The 21,222-nt window shown below is 43.7% G+C and overlaps 1 protein-coding gene across 2 annotated transcripts in view; it reads left to right on the top strand.

Annotated features, from left to right (window-relative positions):
• The window catches only part of rngtt (RNA guanylyltransferase and 5'-phosphatase), a 53,264-nt gene that overhangs the window by 6,643 nt on the left and 25,399 nt on the right, over positions 1–21,222 (top strand). For both annotated transcript variants that reach the window (XM_040161491.2, XM_040161490.2), the window contains exons 8-11: positions 507–608; positions 9,318–9,453; positions 11,687–11,758; positions 16,842–17,006. In XM_040161491.2, coding sequence (XP_040017425.1) covers positions 507–608; positions 9,318–9,453; positions 11,687–11,758; positions 16,842–17,006 — 475 coding nt within the window. The remainder of the gene's footprint in view (positions 1–506; positions 609–9,317; positions 9,454–11,686; positions 11,759–16,841; positions 17,007–21,222) is intronic.

Genomic DNA, 21,222 nt, shown 5'->3' with positions numbered 1-21,222 from the left:
TAAATATAGCACAGCCTCTTGATTCTTCACCCCCCTGCGGTTTGATTATCAGCTGATCAAGATTCAGCGTCTCATACCTGCGAAAGCTGCCTGGTCTCCATTTAATACAAGCCCCCCTCCCCCCGGTGCCCTGCCCTAGCTGCTTCATAACATGGTACCCATTTGGTTGTTGCCTTGGCAACAGTTGCTCTACCTGGGGTGTATAGAAACATGAAAGTTTATGTAAGATATTTTAAGAGTCTTTTGTGATATTAAAAAAAACAACTGTTGCAGGTTAATGTGTAGGAGGCATCGCACTAACCTGCAGGTAGTTGTATTCAGTGAATTCTCAAAGTGGTTGACACGAGTACAGACATTGGGACAGACCGTGTGTCTGTTTTTTTCCACTTCATCATCATGCATTTCCAAACTATGGGGAGTGTGTAGCTGCTGCCCGTGCTGGTCAATCCTAACCTGGAGCTGAGACCACAACTGAAGTCCTATAGTAACAAGTATTGTGGTTGCAGGTCTGGTTTTCCTGGTGCTCAGCCCGTCTCCATGGACAGACAAAATCTTCGCTTCCTGGAGCAGAATCCATACAAAGTCAGCTGGAAAGCCGACGGCACACGGTGGGTCTTTTGTTTCTGGCTTTTTCGTGCAATAAAGGTCTCCTCCGCGCCACGTGTCAACACGGGTAAAGCTCTTTGTGCCTCCGACCGGGCTGATTGGCTTCTCCTCCCTGTCAGAGTGCTCGTTAAGTTGTAAAGAGGGTGGGCTGTCGATTTTCAACAAAACGCTGATGAGGCACAAGGTGGCCGTGTCCAATGTCAGGTCAAGTCCATTTTGTTTAAATGTATTTTCTATAAAGCGCCAGATTGCAACACAAGTCATTAAACGAAAACAGGCCTATACCTTGTTATTTAAACCAAATAAATAAGCTTTATCTCATTCACACCGCGGGATGTCATTTCTGTCTCTACGCGGTCACCCGTTTACTCTCTGCTCTCTGTATCGCGTCAGGTGGAGTCAATGCGTGCGCCAAGACACACACACACACACACACACACACACACACACACACACACACACACACACACACACACACACACACACACACACACACACACACACACACACACACACACACACACCAGGTCCTATCAGCGGACAGGGAGCCCATTCCCCCAAAAAGCAGCAAACTCCGAATTTGTTGTTTTTGTCTGTTGAATCTCTCTCTGTTGCCCAAAGCCAGCGTCGAGCATGAAGGGATTTCACTATTCTCTCTGCCTCGCTGGCTCAAACGTGCAGCGTGCTGGTGAATATTTAATGACTCCACTCAATTTCAGAATTTTACATATCGGTGCTTTCATTTCCTGTAAGATCGAGATTGAGACCAGCAGGGTACCGACTCGGCCCCCCCGACCAAGACGCTGTAGGACTGTGTGTGATGCTAAGCCCCCTCTCCCTTCTGCATGGCGCTCCTGTCCTTCACCCCCCCCCCCTCTCTTCTGCGGTTTGCCTGAAGCTACTTGAAGAGTCTGGCTGAGTAGTGACGCCTTATTCCTTTTGGTCATGAGTAACGGAGAGAAACCGTATGCATAATGCTGGGGCATGAGTCATTCCTCAGCTGCAGGGTGAATGAACTATGTTGAGAATAACTTTGAACATTCAAGCAGTAAAATATAAAGTTCTGACTGTAGACCTGAATTACCAGTGGATGTGTCCTGCTACTAATTATTGAGGGTGTTCTGTTGGTAATCGCTCAGAGATAAATGTATGATTTGGGGCTCATAACTGCCGGATATGCAGTTGTTTACCGAGGAATATATTTGTATTCCTCACCTGATCTAGTTTCTTTTGCTGTTTTGCTGCAGCGTTGATGTATTACAATCTTAAAGTTATCAAAGTGGTTCCCTCGTTTTCCCTTTTTTTTTTTTTCTTGTTTTACTTTAGTTTTTTTTAAACTAAGCGTGTGTGAGTTTGTGTTGCACTGGAGACGTGAGTGTGTTTTATTTCTCCCTCAGCTTGTGCTCTTGTATCCTTGAAAGGCTGGAGTCGTTATCGTACATAATGTTGGTGCTGCCCTCCTACATGCAGCCCTTCCTGCCAGTCAATAATGCGTGCACCATGTACAAGAGATCACATCATTAAGGATAACGACATAGAAAGTGGGGTCACATCAATTTCCCGGCAGCCTTTTTCTATTAAACAAACACATTTTCTATCTCATGTATAGATAGTTCATGAAAAGACACTTGAAATGTCATTGTTTTTTTGTGACATAATGTTTGATTTGGTAGACGGGGAGCTTCAATCGCCTTTGTCTCCGTCTGTGTCACTACGGTGTCGGTCTCCTGTTGCTTTTTAGTTAGCAGGCTGCACAGCATGTCTGACGAAGCCTATGGGAACTCGCCCGCTGAAAGCTGTGAAGGACGCACAGTTAGTCTCATATTACTTTACTCTACTGAGGTGAGAAAATGTATCGCAGCTTCTTTGTTGGTCTTCATAAGATCTGCTCAGTAACTCCGACTGATGGAAGACAAACACTAGTGGGAAGGAAGGATGTGGGATCTGTGCTCAGTGAACACAATCAATCACTCTAAAAGATAATTGATTACACTTTTAATGACCATTTATTTTTGCTGTATTAATCATTAACCCTCTAATGATGGAACAATGATGAATTCTGACACATTTGTGACGTCACATCACACTATTAATGGGGTCTGAGGGGATGTACGTATGTGTGTACGTTTTCAGTGGGATTCACTGGTCGTAGTGCTGCAGTGTCATTTGTTATTCTCCATGCAGATCATTTCTTATTAGAAGTCCCAGTTTGTTGCCAGGGGCTTGTTTTAAAGAACTGAAATGTACTTTTTTTTTTATGGGAAATTCCTCTCTTGGTGTCCCGAAAAGATTTTTGGCTTTGCATATCGCAGAAGGCTCTCGCTCGTGTTACACATTTCACCCGCTGTGATTTGGGTGAGGATAGAGAAAAGCATAGTTTGCATAAAGAACCATTTTTTAAATGTATCTTTTTTGCACAGTAAAAGGCTTAAGTGAGGAAATGTGCTGACGTTGAAAGTGTTAAGCTGCGACACTTCCGCTCCGTCCGCGGTGGATGATTACATGCACGACTGCGTCCCCTGATGACCACGAGGTCGCACGCAATACGGTGACAAGAATACAGAACAACCCTCCCCCCCTCACACACCCACTTGCATGAGCCGAAGATTATGCAGCTCCTCTGGAGACTCCCAAGGACGGTGGCGTCTAGTGGGCCGTGGAAAGGGCGGCCACAGCAGTGGATTTGCCAGGAGGAGAAAAACAGGCTGAGTTGGATGGGTTGTGGAGCCTTCTTTCAGGGCTCGATTGGTTTGAGTCCCCGAGAGGAAAGGACCGCGGGACCAATTACGCGCTGGGGACTTTAAAACAAACACGGCTGCTCAACTTGGACTTTATTAGCGTGACGCCTGACTTGAGAGAGACTTTCACGATTCCTTAATCAACCGCTTCCTCCTCGTATAAACACTGCATCAGTCGCTCTTTTCAAAGCGAGGAATCAATAATCCAATGCTTACTTTGATGTGCTAGATTAGATCTTTTGATTTGGCGTTCATGCTCTTTTATGATTATTGGGCTGCTTATTTTCAGCACATTACGACTGTAACTATGTTGGTTACTTAGTTTATTAAGTCCATAACTCTTCCAACTGGACAACTTGCGCAACACACTGCACCAAAACTCTGCTTCTCTCTGTTTAATATTCTAAATACAACTTACTAGACCGCTTACTGCTGCTCCAAATGACAATGAGTGATGGGAACAGAACTCTATTTTAAATAGAATTGTGCACAAGGACGTTTGTTAAACTTCATCACTAAACGGGAGCAAGAAAAGGGGAGCAAATAGAGATGTGAGAGATTCCTCATCAGGTTTCCTTTTGCTGCTGAAAGCAATTTCAGCTTGTCGACACGGCTCCCTTTTTATTGTTGGTTCACAGCAGCTGGTCTACAAGGCTCCAAACATCATTTCAACCACTGAACTCCGTGAAAACCATCAAAGACACAACATTTTACTTTGTCATTTAGTTTTTTCGCAAAAGCACCAAACGCAAATGACAAATACACGATTGTATTTTTCATTGATTAATACATATCTTGGCATTTGCAACTTGACCAGTTTTAATCCCTTTTTTATTATTTATAATGTATGCATCACAAGGAATCCTAAATAGCCCATACAATAAGGGATAGTAATCCCACACTCAATTCATTATGCATTAGTTATTCACAAGCTGTTGTTTGCCTGTTGGTGCAGCAATGTGTCCTGGGCCCTGAAATACAAAAGACAAAAAAAACACCAGGTCTTTCATTTCATTTGTTGGCACAGGCTACTGTTTTATTTAATTGATGTAATTACTTCTTTTTGCCATTTTATTTCAATAATCATCCCTCATTAGACAATCTAGCAAAGTAAAGTACAGTACAGTACAAGTTAAAGGTGACAGCACATTTATGGGATGTCTCACACGTCGTCATCCTCATTGTCCCATTTTAAAGCTTGATTACCCTTGAATATGTCTCTCAGAAATGCTATTTGGCGGAGCGCCGTTAGCAGCTGTTGCTCGTTGGCAATAGGGCAGTAAACCATAAATGCAATTGCCGAAACATCAGTGCAAACGTGGGATTAAAAAAAGAAGTTTTAATTTCACGCTTTTCAACCTTTGAAACCGTTAAGAGCGGAAACACTCCAATGATGGAGACTAAATGGTTGTTTTGGCCCGTTCATGTCAGGTTCAACTTACTTTCTCTGATTCTGCGCACAGCTGTTTCGCAAAGCTTTTCTATGGGCGACATCGGGCCGTTTCCTCCACAGTGGAGGAGACGGCCCCCCAGACACGCCTGACAACAGTCATGCATTTGGGTGAGACCCCTGATGGCGGGTACGCGACCATTTCTTTCTCTGCTGCTGCAATTCACAAAACTGGACGACAACAACAACTGCATGTAGCTAACGTAAAAAATACGGCATCTGTATCCACGCATCCACGCATTGCACAACACGGACGGTGGATCTTTTTGTTCTCCCAATGAGGAAACAGACCTGGCGTCTCCGGGTGCAACGCAGCGGCCCTCCCCAATCCACGCGCCACTAACGATGTGCAACGCCGGCGGACCTGATCTCCGGTCTCCCCCGGAGCTCAGCTGCCGTCGGTCGTGCCGCAGGAGGAGACCGACGCAGCCGACACAATGGCCTCATTAGGGATAGAGTGCTCGGGAGGGACGGGGGGGGGGCGGCATGAGGTTGAAATCTGAGGCTCAGAGCACTCATCAGAGGTGGGATGAAGAGAGCAGCCCCTGGAGGGGAATGAAGGAGCACGTCACATTGAATATTTTCCTCGTTGTCTCACTGAAAAAGGAAACTCAGTGTGTTTCTGAGAGACGCGACGAAGAGGAGGAGGAAGACCACTGGGTTTGACGCATCACTAATGGACACCCTGTGCTCCCCTCTGAACACACTCCACGCTGTCAGCCGCGGCTAACTTGCCAATTAGACAGCAGGTGGGGGAGGAGGGGGAGGAGGAAGGCGGGGGGGGGGGAAACCACTTGAGCTCAGACCTGTTGCCTCCTCCCTGGACAACAGATGCTCTCTGCTGCGACACACTCTTTGATCTCCTCCGCATAAAATACATCATCCCCTCAACCCAGCAGGACCGTCTTGGCTGTGGTAATGTCCATAAGCTGCACCGTGCAGACGTTTCCTGTTCTCTTGCTTTACTGCTTTTATGTGTTTTAATACTTTCATTGTGTCCACTCCCACCGCGGAGAAGTAAGTGCAGCTTGTATCGAGCCCGCTCACCCGTCTTCACTTCTCCGCCCACATTTTTTCAGTTTCCCTTCGGAGTTTGCACTCGACCTTTGGACAACCCTCATTTTTATCTCAAGGCTTGTGTTCTGCTGCTCCTTCCTGTCATGGCTGGGGCGAAGTGTGTGTGTGTGTGTGTGTGTGTGTGTGTGTGTGGGGTGGGGGGGTGGGGGGGTCTCAAAGTCACCTCCCTGATCGCTTTTATCTGAACAATGTGTTGAGGGTTTTGATAACACTTTCATTGGCGGCTCTGCTCCAGGATCATTCGAGTGTAATGGAAATAATTAGGTTATATGTCTAGCCTTTCATCCCACTATCCCCCCCCCCCCCTCTCACCCCCACCTCTCCCCAACAAAACCCCTTATTGAAATGATACTTTAAAGGGAACGGTATCTACCTACGCGTTTGTTCTCAAAGGTGCACAGAGCAGAGCATTTAATCAAAGGCGAGCTATTTCTAAAGCAGATGGTTTTCTTCTCCTCTCATCCCCTCCTCACCTGCACGAGGACAACATTCACTGCTGTTTGGAACAATTGTGCCGTTGAGTTCGCTTGGTGTTCTTGCGAAATACGGTGGTATAATGGACGTAGTGATAAAGAAATGCCCGAGAGAGAATGTACCGTCTGTTGTTTGGCTTCGAAATGCTGTCCATTGTCTACTGTACAAAAAACACGCTGTAATTCTGTGAAGTCTTTTGAAACATCTCATGCAAGAACCCAAATTGCAGACTAATATTAAAATTTAAAAATGTAATTTACCCTAGCAAACCTTTTTATAATGTACTCTTGTCGGCTTGTATATTATTCTACACACAGAACAGTTATTGGCAGCTTTTCCCACTTTGAGCCAGCTGGTATGATTGCGTATTTATTTCCATCTAATCCCTTTGTGATTATGATTGAGAGTCACAGCAGGTATGAGAATGCACAGCTCTGTCAGTGGGGGAAGTCATTAATCCCAAGTCTGTCATCAGACTTTGTTCCCCCCAAAGGTGTGCCTCCCTCCAGCTTGTGTTAATATCAGAGTTCCTGCTCCATCAAAGCTTTCTGCTAATTTCTATGCCATAAATTCCCTTTTTATATGTCAGTTACAAGATAATTACCCTCCATTTTCAGTTCGCAGGTATTGTTCTATTTAACCTTTGGAAACACGATGTGGGACTGCAGTTGCACATTAGGACATTAGTTCCTCCTGCTTATTACCACTTGGTATTTTGTGTTAAAGAGCAACAGGCAGCCTGTAAGTGTAATTGGGTTCATAAGAGGTGTGTGTGATAAAGCAACAGATTGCTAATACATTTTTTTTCTTCTATAGCGTCATTTAGAATATTCCTGCGCCCACAGTAGCACGCCTCGCCCGATAAGCCCACCCCAACCCCAGAGAGCCAAATGATGCAGTAGACTTGATGCTGAAAAACATCTGTCGACCAATCAAATGGTCATTTAACAAAAAGCATTGGCTGCAATTAAGCGAATCCACAAATATGTTCATGTCGTTTCTCAAGAGAAAGGCCAATCCTTTCCTGCCTTCAGGCGAAGTGTTTGTGCACTGCTTACCTCATTGAACATCGCCTCACACGGCAGGGCAGACTGTGCACACCAGCGCTCTTACATGGTCGATCTTAAGCGGTTGGCTTTTCATCTCTTGTCTCCAGGCTGGTTGCTTCGGCTTGTGAAGAAGAGGTTTGCATAACGCTGAACCTTCCCTGAACGCCCACCGGCTTCTGAGTCTTGAATTAAAATAGGCTGTCGCACCTTTTTAATATTTAAATACACGATGTGGTTTAAAATTGTGAAATGAACCTGCAGTGTTTATTGGCCTTCAGCTGTCTGTGTTCTGCAGAGACAAAGCCAACGGTGGCGCTCGTGTTTAGGAGGTGTGGCCCGTCTTATGAGCTCCTTTTCTTAAGGAACAAACAGTCGGGAGGATTATGGATTTTTGTCAGTGTTCTGGCTCACATTTAAAACTGCCCATCATGTCTGCCAGCGCAGCGATCATCCCACTCTATTGATCGCACAACGTCCACTTGGTGTACACACTTTGCCTTCTTTCATGCCTTCCTGGACTGTCGCATTTGTGTTCGCTAACACAAATTCTGCATGCAGAGAAAGGCGATTCCTTGAAATTGCAATTGAGTTCTTTACTCTAATTGGATCTTTACGAGCATTTGGTCCAGATGTGGTCGTCATAATATATTCATACAGATGGAATTAGTGCTGCTGGCAGACTTCCAGAGATAATATCTAGTAACAGCGTGCCTTTGCGTTATTTAGGGGGAAGAGGAAAGTCTCAAAGTTAAAGTGTTCGTCCGCTTCATACTTGATGAAGAGGAAAAGTGGAGACAAATGAATAATGTGCTCGTATCACGACCCCATGCAGCGATTCCTTCCAATCCAACAGTTGCTGCTCCCGGGTTTTGGATTCTTCAAATTGAGTCTACTCGTGGGTGAAAAAGTCATTTTCCAGCCGTCCTTGGTTTTAGTGGATTTTAATGAACCCAAAGCATTGGAAAATCCAGGATAAGCTGTCCAAAAATAGCAGTGAGACCGTCGCGGTGCAATGTAGTCTATTTCTTACTTTTGTCAACGTTATTTGTTAATATTTTATGCTTTACCGCTGCACCTATTATTACTTATTATACTATAACTATTCATAATTCATGTCGATGGGCTCTTTTGGGGGGATATGCATTCTGTATAATCAAAGCAAAGCACTGCATTTGAATACTGATTTGAGTATCGATAACTGTGAAGCGTTTTGGAGTATAATTCTGTGGAAATTGTAGGAGTTTTTTTTTTTTTCTCACTTTCACTTCTCACTTTTCCTCAAATGCTACTGATGCCATTATGAGAGGTTCAAGTTGACATTTATGTGTATTTCTTTTACCACGCAGTCACATTGTAGAAACAAGAACGCAATGCTCAGTGTTTGCAACGAGGGTTCCCACAGAGCGCGGCTGGATGGAAGGAGAAGTGTTTGCTCCGGTAATAAGATGTCTGTTTGGTTATCTCTGTCATCTTCTCAGACGTGGTAAAAGCCCTAACAGCTTTGGCTTTTGTTATTATTTAAATGTGGCACAACTAATTTGCACATTGCAGCTATATGCTGCTGTTGTTTGTGTATTTGCTGAGTGTTTTTTTTCTTCTCTTTGCTCACAGCAATTCAGCTCTTAATTGTGATTACTATATTAGGACCTCCAGATGAACTTATTAAAGATAATTATTGTCAGCTCTGCAGGAATGCACTTTAAGCAGAAAAACCCAAGGGTCGTAATAGTAGATGATGTAAACTAATCCAATAGGCTGACTCGAATGAAAAACATATTTGTGTCCTTGGGTAAATAAGACCAATAAGGGAACAAATGATCATGCGTGTGTGTGTAAATAGCGGCGCCTCTGAAGACGCAATCAGCTCGCAGTGAATACGCAGCGTGCAACCTCGTGTCATCCTGGTTTCATCTTCTCCCGCAGGTACATGATGTTGATCAACGGGAAAAATGAAGTGTTCATGGTCGACCGAGACAACACCATCTTCCACATAGCGAACCTCGAGTTTCCTTTCCGGAAGGAACCGCGGGTCCACTTAGCTAATACTCTACTGGACGGGGTGAGTTGTTTTTTCCTTCCTAACACTCCTGTTGCTTTCTGTTTGCTTCTCTCCTTGCCTCCATAAAATCCCGTAGCTGACTCCCTCGACTGAGAAGGCATGTCCCCTCCAGCTCCACCGCTGTCACGCCCCCCCCCCCAACCCCCGGCCCGCCGCTCAGCCTCCCACATAATTGACATCAACTGCCAAACCACAGGTGAAAGAGAATTGCATTCAGAGCCTGAAATCTTGCGTTCTTCTAAGGTTTTTCCGCCGGTTGTTGCCGCGCTCCTCCACGCTGTGTGACTCTCCCCACCGGGTGAGAACGGGGGTCGCTGACTGCTCCACACCTATGATGCTGGGCTCAGGCTTTCAATGAGGTCGCATACGGCTCCCCGGCAGCAGCGGTTTACACACGGGCCCGAGTTATTATCACACTCCCCAACTGGAGGCACAGGACAAGAAAAATCTCAGCTGACATTTGAGATTCCAGTTCGGGGAGATGACGGATACGTCGCCTTGGCCTCGGGCTTGGTTTCTGTTCAGTGTAGAGCAATTTTATGTAAGATGGGTATGTGCCCCCCTCTTGGCTTAACAGCTGCTGATTGATGCAGTGCTTTTAGTCGCCCCATTGGGCAGCACGTCTAATTGCAGCAAATTAGTGTTCCTCTGAAAGAGCGGCGCGCACACACTGGTTTTGGATCGCTACAAGGTTTGTTTTGACTCCGTCTATTCATCTGTTGATGCTTCTGGCTTCTGGTTGAACGACGCTGTGTGGAGAAGAGCAGCCGCGTTGTCTCACATGTTTCATCTCCGGGCCCAAAAGTACCGGTCTTTGTCCCGACGTGCAGCTTAGTTGTGCAGCTTAATTGAGCCTTACATCAACATGAGTTCCAACATTGGCTCAGCGCGCGGTGTAGATTGGCTTCCTGGGCGGCGTCATTTGGTCACATTAATGTATTCATCTGCTGCGCTGTGTCTGTGCATCGGTCCAGTGCACCCGATGCCCTGATGATGGCAGCCTCTTGGAATGACATCATTGTTCCTGTCCAACCCCTCTGACAGTCATCCACATGCCTGCCTTTCACTCCTCTCCGCCGCCACTCCTCCGCTCTGGTTTTCGGGGGAATTTACAGTGAATGCTCGGTCTGTTTCCTCGTCCGATAGCCAGTAAGAATGCACATCTGTAGTTTTGGGTAATTGATGATTGTTAATGGTTATGTTATTTGGTGCTTCAGCGCCCGTAGGACTGAGATGGTGCACACGAGTTTTCTGGTGGTAAACTTTCTCATCTGCCAAGTGTGCAGACGTCTGCATGAAAGCCTAAAATGTGCGTACTCTACATACTGGCTCCACTTTCATCCCCCCGTAGTTCCACATATGCTTCGGCTTCATGATGTCTGAAGCCAAATTGGTGACAATACTGTTGCTATATTGATATTTTACAAGAACATTTTTCATCCACAATTAAAACACTAATTAATTTAGACAAGAAATGGGTGCAATCAACATGTCTAAGGAAGATCAAACAGCAGTAGCTTACCTGTGTTGTCCACACAAGCCCCAATAGAGGGAAATGCAGAGCAAGGGCCACATTGTGCAGTAAATGAGGTGTACATTATCAGTGTACTCGTCTTGCTCGACCACAGCAGTCTCTGGTGCTCATTTATGTAGCCAACTTCAATGAAAACAGCTCGATCGAGTGTTATATTTATAACGTGAGAACATTTCCATCTTTTACCAAACGTGTCTAAATGTATCTTTATTTTTGTATATTCTTTTCAATCCCAATTTCTTGTAGTTGTATCAAACCATGAGCCTGTTGTCTTCACCAGAGACCCTGCTTTCACTTTCACGGCGGTGACGTCTGCACCTCTGCTGTCACAACATCACCTGGTTGTGTAACAGTTCTTTGAAAATGTCCCATGTGTCCGTTGTGCCCGTCCCTCCGCTGGACCCGACATTCAACCTGAGAGTCTTGCATAATACATGTGCGATGCTATTTCTGCTTCATGTCCTTCTTTACCAGCGCCCAATGCACACGTGCCCCCACCTCCCCAATTCCATGCAATCCGCCTCACCGCTGCAGGCATCTCCCTCTCTGAACATGCATCCTCTGGAGAGCGCTTGCGGTGCCGCTTTGCTCCTCCAGAACTAACTTCTTTTCTGCATCGTTCTACACATTTTCTCCACCCAATCGTGCATACTCCTCTCAGTAACCTCAATGTGCGTCTCTCGTCTTTTATCTCTGCAGGAGATGATCGTCGACAAGGTGAATGGTCAGCCCGTCCCCCGCTATTTGATATACGACATCATCAAATTCAATGTGAGTAGCACCACCCCTCCTCGGCGGTTCAAGAATGTGCTCTTCTTTCTATTCCTGGTCCTGGTCCATCAGCAGCTGGCAAAACACATAACCAGTTACCACGGTGCGGGTTGTTTCCAGGAGAAAGCTGGGATGGGATTTGCGTGAGTCTGCATGTGTTAGGGAGACACACGACTCTGCTTGACCCCCACCCACCTTCCCCCCCGCATCCCGTCACGCTTTGAGGCTGAGCTTCACTAAAGCCGCACCTTAAGCACACCGAATATATATTCATAAGTGAGGTCTTTGTTCTCTTACCTGTGAAATTGGTTTCGCTGAGCTCCATTGACATTTCATGAGTAAAATAGTGGTAAATGGTAATCCAAACTTTTAAACCCTGTCAGGGTCACTGTAGTGAATTGAACCTGGTCATTAGTCCCCTACTTGCATTATAGATTATAGGTTATTATCCCGCTGGATCCATACAGGTAAAAAGGGCTTTTGTGTTTGTTTTTTTCATGATGAAGATTACGGTGATGAAACTAGGGACAGAATTATTGCTATACTAATCAATTAGTCAGCCTACATTTCTATATTTTGGGGATTTCTTAGTTTATTGGGGCCTTGTTCGCGTTTACTCGGTTGAGCCTGACTGGTTACACTGGTTACGACGAGCGGCCGCGTAAACACTCAAATTACGACGAGACAAAAAAGAAATCCAAACCGAGAGAAAAAGTAATGGCTGCCATCGATGAGGCAGAAAAACGAATCCGGGAAAGGCACCTGTGGACGGGATGGAGGGGGGGGAGATAAGCCACCTGCTGGGCCCTTGACCCTACGTGACGCCTCGCTTGTTTACAAAGTCCCAAACCGCACAGTCCTGGGATTCTTTTGATGAGAGGTATGTGTCCTCCCGCCAAGGTTGGTGATTTAGCTGCTGGCGAGCTTCCTTAGTCCTGTGGACACGCGGGTGTCTGCGTGGACTGTGCTATTCATGTCAGCAGTGGATATTCATGGTCGGTGTTATTGTGTCCAGAGAGCTGATGTCTACAGCACCTATGCGGCCATGTCGCTGACTGAAAAGGGCTCTTCTTTTTTCCCAGCTTGTCAGCCCCACAGTGGGCAAACTGACAAGAATCACATGAATATGCCCTTCATTTAGACGTTGATGTAGAAAGCTGTTATCTACCGTCACGTCATGGAACTTTAATTGGGGCTGTTTGGCTTCATGTAGCCAATATTACATCTCACATTCAAGTGCAGAGTTGGATTATTGTCTCCATCACATGAACTGCCCGAGCAGAAAGGACTTGCTTATTAAGATCCCAAGAAGAACTGTACCTTCTTGGGAGTTATGGAGGGCTTTACTGGTTCCAGCCCCATTTACTTCCAGCTGATAGGTTTGTCCGCGGGTACAGACTGCAGCCCGCCAGGGCCTAATAATAGTCCCGTAGCTGCATCATTCCTTCTAAACCTACAGCTGCGTGGCTCTTATGACGCACTGCAGATAAGAAAAGATTTGTGTTGATAGGTCGACACTAGTAATGACGCCAAGCAGGCATTGTGCTCTAGCCAGTGAACACCACTAGTAGCTGGTCATGTGCATTTCACCTGTCATTGTCTAAAGCTGTCTTTCATGTTGAGCTTGGGCTGTAGCATGGGTTGTTTATTTAAAGAATGTGGCTGTTATGCGGATAAGTATTCTCAATTGTAGGAGGAGTGCGCTCTATTCGATAACCTTACTTCCCTGATAATTCCAAACTGATGTACTTTGGTTGCACAAAAACGGTTCTTTGTTGTTTTATTGTTTTTTATTTCAAAATATTCAGTGTGCTGCATTAAAAAATAGGTCTGAAAAGAGTTCTTCTCTTTTTCTGCAAATTGTCTTGCAATTATCACAGAAATCTGACAGCTCGTCCCTGAATTTGAACTCTATCTGAGACTGAGTGGTAAGCCCGTCTTCGTATTTAAGTAAGCCACTCATAACAAAAAAGCGTATTCTTGGAATATATATATATATGTATTTATTCGACATTTCTATGTGCCTTAATGTACTTAATGTGCATTGGCTTGAGCACTATGATGCAAATAGCTATGATATGTTGTTATAAATGGTTTCAAGCCAAAGCAGCCTGAAAGCCTTTTTGTATAAAGAAATGCCCCAAGGAAGCTGCACTTTAAGCTTCTGTTAAGTGGTCCCAACGGTAATTTTGTCCGCGTCGTTTTATATAATGTATTCTAAATCATCCCAGACACTCACACGGCTTTTAACACTGTTCCCAGCACGCCCCGAGTTGTCTGTTTTTTTTAGCCATGTTGTTATTTTGCTGTTTTTTCACCTCTAGAGCCTCACTATGAAGATTCGGCTGCTCTCTGGTTTTTCACATTGAAGGACAATCCATTTACAGATTATTTATGCACACATTCAATTCACCCACCGCATTCTTTGGATTTAGATAAAAAAGTAACTCTTTCCATTTATGATGATTGCTCGTGTTAAATCATGTTAAATATATTATTTAGGATCTTTAATCCACTAATTTCAACATTCGTTTCTTTAGATGTCTTCAACAATTTTTTTATGAGTAAGTTCCTTCTCAACACTGCTTTTTTCCTACAAAGACAGACGAGCAGCACATTTTCTCAGGAGAAAAGTTTGCGACGGAATTGTTTTCTGCAGAGTTTTGTATAAATAGACTGACATCAAAATGTGAGCTTCATGGTGCCGCGTGCTGCGTTGAAACACCACCAAGGGACACTGAGTCAAAGTGCAGCAGCAAAGGCAAATAAATAGTAGCCACCAATAAATATTACCTTCTGGTACCACGGCAAAACAATCAATGTTGGAATTACAAGATTCTCGTCTGTATTTTCGCCGCCGAACAGGCGTGTACCACACATGACTCATCCACACTTACATCTCGTTCTGTCCTGATGACGCGGCTGACAGACGTCGCAGAATGTGTGGGACACGATACCAGCTGTTGCTCCAGGAGCACACGGTGACATGTACTTTGCAGTCACACTGAAAAAGAAAAATAGGTCTTCAAAGTGATGCTTAATTGACATTTTTCAAAAATGTATAGTTGCCTACAGAGTCCTGAAAATGGCAAGATATATATATATATATATATATATATATATATATATATAATATATATATATATATATATATGAAACATTGTTGGATGAAGATGTTTTGTCTTTTGCTTGACATTGTACACACTGAAATAAGGCTGTGATCTTTTTTTACTGCTTTGTGTGATACTGTATCTGTGAGACTCATGAGAAGGTAGTCTGGTAATTGTATCTAATCTTGACTAGTCATTCCCCGCCTCATCCCCTTTGAAAAGGAATAATTTTGCTCCCCTGTGGTCCAATAATTGCATAGAAGGCTCTTGAGAAAAGAAGTGGCCTTTTCCAAACCGCAACCGATCAGAATACAAATTCTCCAGATCGCACCGTCACGCTCGGTGCCTTTTTATATCAGGAAATATCGATCCTTCCACCATTTGTGTGGTCACATAGAAGGTATAAAGGTTTCACTCTCTATTGTTATTATGTTGTTGGAACGTTTTAAAAGGGCAAAAACAACACACAATGTCCAAAAATGTACACATTGCCTAAATGTTGACAGAAGAATCGTACAACTTTCAAAAAAAGCAAATTGTTTGTCTGCTATCCCTCCAACCAAATCCTGATAATTAGCTGTTTCTCAAATGTGATGCTTTGTCCGTTTAATTAAGAGAATAATTAGGAGATAAATACAAACGTGTAAAAGTGTGCATACATTAAGTATAACATGTAAATAAGGATTAATAACTAAGGGCCTTAAATTGATCCCTGAGGTGCTCCAAATAAAAGTACCCTGTAGCTAGAGGAAACATTCTTCCGTACGAGTATAAATTCTTGGCCCGCGAAATGCTTCCTTTAGTAATAATAATATATACTTAACTGTGTACCTTTTTTTTTTAAAAATGTTAAGCACAGTCTTCATTCAAAGGAGCGAAGAGGTACCTTTTTAAAGTAATCAAAGACACATTGGCTTTGGGTATTTGCAGACGCACGGAAAGCTTCTCTGGACATCCCGTCCCGGTGACGTAGACCATGTTTGTTTCTCATCCATTCGTCAGTCTCTTGGCAGCAAAACAAATGGCAGCTTGGTTTGCTGAGTTTGAGCTCCCCCTTTTTCCTCTTCCGGTAACTTGTTAGAAATATTAAATGTCAGATTGTTGTCATACATTTAGTCCCTGTCCATCTGGCAATGTTTCTACTGTTTCTTTTTTGTGCAGTTTTAATCAGTGTGTCAATCGCACAACAAAGATATGTTTGAGTGGCTGGACAATGTGGAGAAGCTGTTGTCATAGTGACAAGGAGAAGGCTGACTTTTTCCTCTTCTGTGTACCTTTTGGTGTGGACGTTCCCATGAGCTCAGCTGATGTCACGGTCTCGTTGGCGTACTTTAGGCTCCTGCATGCTGCTCAGCCAAGGTGCCGCTGGGAAATACGAGTTGTATGAAGAGACTTATAGAATTGTATTGATTCCATGAGGATGATATTGTGCATTTATATTGCTTTCAAGGGCTGCAATGATTGATCTACTTTTTGTTCCATGCCACAAAATATTAAACACACAAAATGTTACGATCTAAAATTAACCATTTAATCCAAAATGTATCTGATCAGAACCTAAAAGAAGACAAAAGAAAACCAAAATGCTCCCAAAAGTAAAGAATGAAAAGGATTCCAACACAAAGCTGCATTAAATATAACTAGGTAATAATTTGTCCACTTTTAAAAATATCTGTCTTGTTCTGACTCACAAGCGTTTTTGTGAGATAAACAGTGTTGCCTCGGCAATGAAATTACAGCTCATTAATCTGTAAATACATTTTTTTAAAGGGATTAAGTATGCACGCCAGATGTTTCCTATTAATGTGATAGTGGAGGCAGTGCACAGTGCAGTCTACATTCACACTATATTATTTTATCAGTATATTTTATTTAAAACATGTACCCGTATAGCAAACACATCGCTTTGTGTCTTATTGAGTTATTTCCAGGTTACATTGAGTGAAGACTGACTTTGTCTTTCTATGTTTCAGGGACAGCCTGTCGGCCAGTGCGATTTCAACATCCGGCTGTTATGCATAGAAAAAGAGATCATTTCACCCCGGATGGAGAAGATGAAGACTGGACAGATTGACAAAACCAAGGAGCCCTTCAGTGTCCGAAATAAACCCTTCTTTGACATTCATGCATCACGGAAGGTAACGTCAACAAAGGCATCCGTCTCTCTTTCCAACACGTTTTTCTCCTCCCGCTATTTCACAATGACACACAATGATATTCAAATACAGTTAATTAAAAGCTCTTACTGCTACCTCATCTAAAAGTTAAATTTGAGATTCAATAAAGTCCCAGTTGAGTGACCAGAGAGGGAGAGCAATTTTAAGAGATTGTATGAAGCACAATCTCAACCAGGATATGCAGGCTGGCTGCCTGGATTCAGATATTAGCTTCTTTACTCTAAAACATGGTGCAGAGGCTGTTTAGTTTTGCATAACCGGTATTTTGCGCCTCACCAATATTAGTTCTTTTCGCAGATTCTTCCTATAGGAACTAGCTGGAGGACCCAGTTTCTAAACTAACCTATTTACTCGGCTCATAGCCCAAAGCGTGTCACGGTGCCGTCGGCTGTAATCTTTGATAAATCAAACTCATTTCTTGAGGCAATTGTTTGTGATTTTCCTCCTTTTGATGGCTGTGTGAATGCACCATGAAATATGAACACGTTAACGTGAAAAGGTGGCGGTAGAATAAAGCATAATATATTGCAGATTAAATATTACCGCGAGCTGGTGATCATGGGAGCACTGAATGGATTTTTTTTTTTTACATGTGCACACTTGATGTAAAGTACATTTTTGACATTAACTTGGATTCTTTCTCTCGCCCATTTTTTTGCCCTGGATGCTATTTTGTGGCCCTTTTCCATCTAGGTGTCATACAAAAGCATAAAACGGCCGTGGCTCAACTTGTCCTACTGTGTCGCTCGCCGGCTTGGAACAGCGGAGCTTTTATCCTCCGGATAGCTGTTGAGCCTTCCTCAAAGGCCTGCTCTTGTGCCCTCATACCAGGCCCGTGGGAGTTCAGAGCCCAATTAATTAGATGTTTTCGGTCGGGCCAAGATCAGTCGGAAAAATCTTGGCGCCGTACACAAAGAGGAGGTCTCGGACATTTTATTGCGTTGTGTTCCACCGCCAACACCTTTGGGATTACCTTTGGTCCGCTCCCCTCAGAACCCGTACAAAGGATTTACCCCCACCCTCGGAGGGGGATGTTGACGAAGATGCTCGAGGAATTGAGTCAGCGGAAACATGTCTGGCTTGTGACTGCTCTATTGTGTGGTACGGCCGCCATCTGCTCCCCGTACAGTCACATCTCTGTTGTATGGCACATTAGAAGGGGGAACTGGAATCTGGTTATTAATGCATAACGACACAACACTCCACTTCATGGCGTATCAACCAGAAAGACCTTTTTGAGGAGCGTTTCAGTCACAGACTGGAGTTGCATGATGGCTTTTGTCTGCTGGTTTTCAGCCCAGACACTTTTCCCCCCACCAATTGGAACGATTGGTGTCCTCTATGGCTCCTCGACTTGTCCAATTATCTAACAAAGACCCCTTTTTGTAAAACAGTAATTCTACATTGGGACGGCCAGACAACACATTTTGGAAGTTCCACTTTATTCAGATTGTATTTTGCCAACGAAGACCGTTAATCTTGTGGGTAAAAACAATTCTGCATTTCATGGGACTTCAGAACTCACTAATTGCTTTTGCATTTTAAGTTTTTTTTACCCTTCTTTCAATAATTGACCATTTGTCCTTTAAGGGATCGTTCCACTAGCTGATTCGTAGATAACACACCGCTGCGTTTTCAGTTTCTTGTCTTTAATAATTCAATGAATTGTTCTTCATTTTGAGAAAAACTGCTACATTTATATCAAATAACACTTAACATTCAGCACTGACTACCAGCAGTTTAAGGGATAAGGAAACAAAATAACTGAAGGTGAAACTTTGACGACGTGTTCTGTTTGAATAAGCCTAACCTTTTCAGAAAGAATACACTAATTCAATTTTTATCACATTTAATCAAGTCACTTTTGATAACTTTCAAATTACGAAAGGAACTTGGATGATATTTATTTATCAATGCCCTTTGGAGAATATCCTATCCGTTGCCCATCTATCATATTTCTGTAAGCTGCATAAAGAAACGTGTATCTCTAGTTGACCCAGGGCCATAATCAAATCAGTCAATTAATCCTGTAATAATGACTGATGCAGTGGCTGAGCGACACTACTGTCCTTATAGAGTATCTGTGAGTTTTGGTGTTTTGGCAGGATGTCTGATATATGTTGTTGTGTCGTAGTTCTTGGGTTGAATAGCTTATCTAATATAATGAGATTGCGATCGCAACTTAGGTTCTGCTAATCATTTTTAGACTACTCTCTTTTGTGATCTCAATTTGCAATTGTGTGTTTCCTGAAGGCTTTTGGTCATGCAGACCAAAGGTCGTTCTCTACATCAAAGTCTCAGGCGTGTCGGTAATATAGTATTTATGTATTTATGTGTTCTGTTTCATATGTGGCCGTCATGTTGCATTAGAGTAGAGCGTTTGAGCCGGTAGGTCTCCGTGTGATTTTAGGTCCGTCCCCATTTCTACTATAGTTGGACCATAGATTGTCCCGGAAATAATTAGGATAAAATTACTCTATAATCATTATCCGACAATTTTATGCCACTGATTTAATGATGATATGATGTCTTTCATGAGCAATTCACTTTCAATACAATTCTAAAAATGTTTTTGACATTTTTATGTAAACAACATGTGAAAACAACTGATCGCAAATGTGCAGCAGATACATGAAGTGAATGAAGAACCAGTGCACATTTGAATATAACCAACCTCCCGGCAGCTACTCATGCTCCTCCCATCTTTAAGTTTCTAGATAAAGTGTTGGCCTCATTAGATGCATTCCATGCAGTGGAATTCAAATTCTACTTGATATTACATTATGAGTGCAAATCTCAGCCTGCACTGCAGCTCCGTCTGTTGTCAGTCTGGTTGGTTAGAAGGCACAAGTACTGATACCAGACTTTGTGTATCAAGTAACTGCCGCCTTCCTCCCTAGGCAGGACGAGTCGTGTAGCACATTTTAACAAGCCAATTCAAAGTGCTGTACATAACGCCGTTAAAACCATCCAGAACAGGAGGCAAAGAAAACGGGAATTTAAAAAAATGGATTAAACGCATTTATAGAAAAGGACATTGAAACAATAAACAAGCTTAGAATGGAATAAACAGTGATGGTTTGCAAGGTGGCAGCAGGTCAGACATGGCTTATTTGTCATTATCAAACCTGGAGTATATGTAAATGTCCTCTCATGGTCCATTTCTTGCCGCTACACTCGGATCTCTACGCTTTCCTTTCTACAGGTTTCTAGTGTCCAGGCAGGTTTAAAAACTGCACCTCTCATTAGCGGAGTGCTGTCAGTCTGCAAGTTCCCCTGTTTCTAACCGACCTCACGAATCTGTCAGCTGTCGAGTCTGCAGTTACAAAGCATGACCTCGGGCCTCCCAAAGTCTACTTCATGTGTAGGCTTTCACAAAATCAAGCTGTGGTACGGTGCGAAAAACCGGCTGAATACCCGATCCAGTTTGTGGTGAATCTACGCCTTCTTATGATTATTATGATCTTATGATCAACTCCCAGTACAAGTGAGCATGACGTCACTTCAAAATATCACGATAAGCCTTTGGCTAGAGAATGACCGAATCTGCCGTATTGACCTTTCTGGGACTTTGCCGCGGTGATGCATCAGTCCTCCCCTGTGCGGTTCAGGAACAAGCTGCACTCCATCACCTCTCTCTGTTTCTGCTGCACCCGCCCACCGAGGGGAACATGTTGACTGTTGTGTAAGGGCTCCGGATGCTCGGAAGAAAAGCCGGCACGGACTCTATGACTAATGTTTGTGTACCTCGGTTCGCTTTGATATCTTTTGGTTTTCTTCACAGCCTCCGGAAGATTATGCAACATCTGATGATGCACAGCGCATCCATACAGTAGAGGTCTGATTCCCCGGAAGGGAACGCGAGTGATTATGTTGCAGGCATCGAGTGGAGCTTCTCATTTAATTTGTTCTGCTCGCATGCTCTCGTTGTGCCTTCCGAGGCCAATGTAGTCGCAGGGAAGGAAAACCAACATCCGGTGTTTCTGGTCAACAGGTGTTTTCCTTCAGATGTGCTTTGGACTTTTGAGTTCACTCCGCATTTGTCCACTCGTCTCTGGGCTGCTGCATGCGTTTTGTGTTTGTACCAATTTGGTGATGACACAACATCCTTGCATACTTGTTTGGAAGTAACACCGCTGCTGTAACAATTCAAATACATGCTTTTTCAAGAAATCTG

Source organism: Gasterosteus aculeatus, chromosome 18, assembly GCF_964276395.1.
Source record: "Gasterosteus aculeatus chromosome 18, fGasAcu3.hap1.1, whole genome shotgun sequence".
Lineage (NCBI taxonomy): Eukaryota > Metazoa > Chordata > Actinopteri > Perciformes > Gasterosteidae > Gasterosteus > Gasterosteus aculeatus.
The sequence above is the reverse complement of the archived record's forward strand: the minus strand, read 5'-3'. Positions and strand labels throughout refer to the sequence as shown.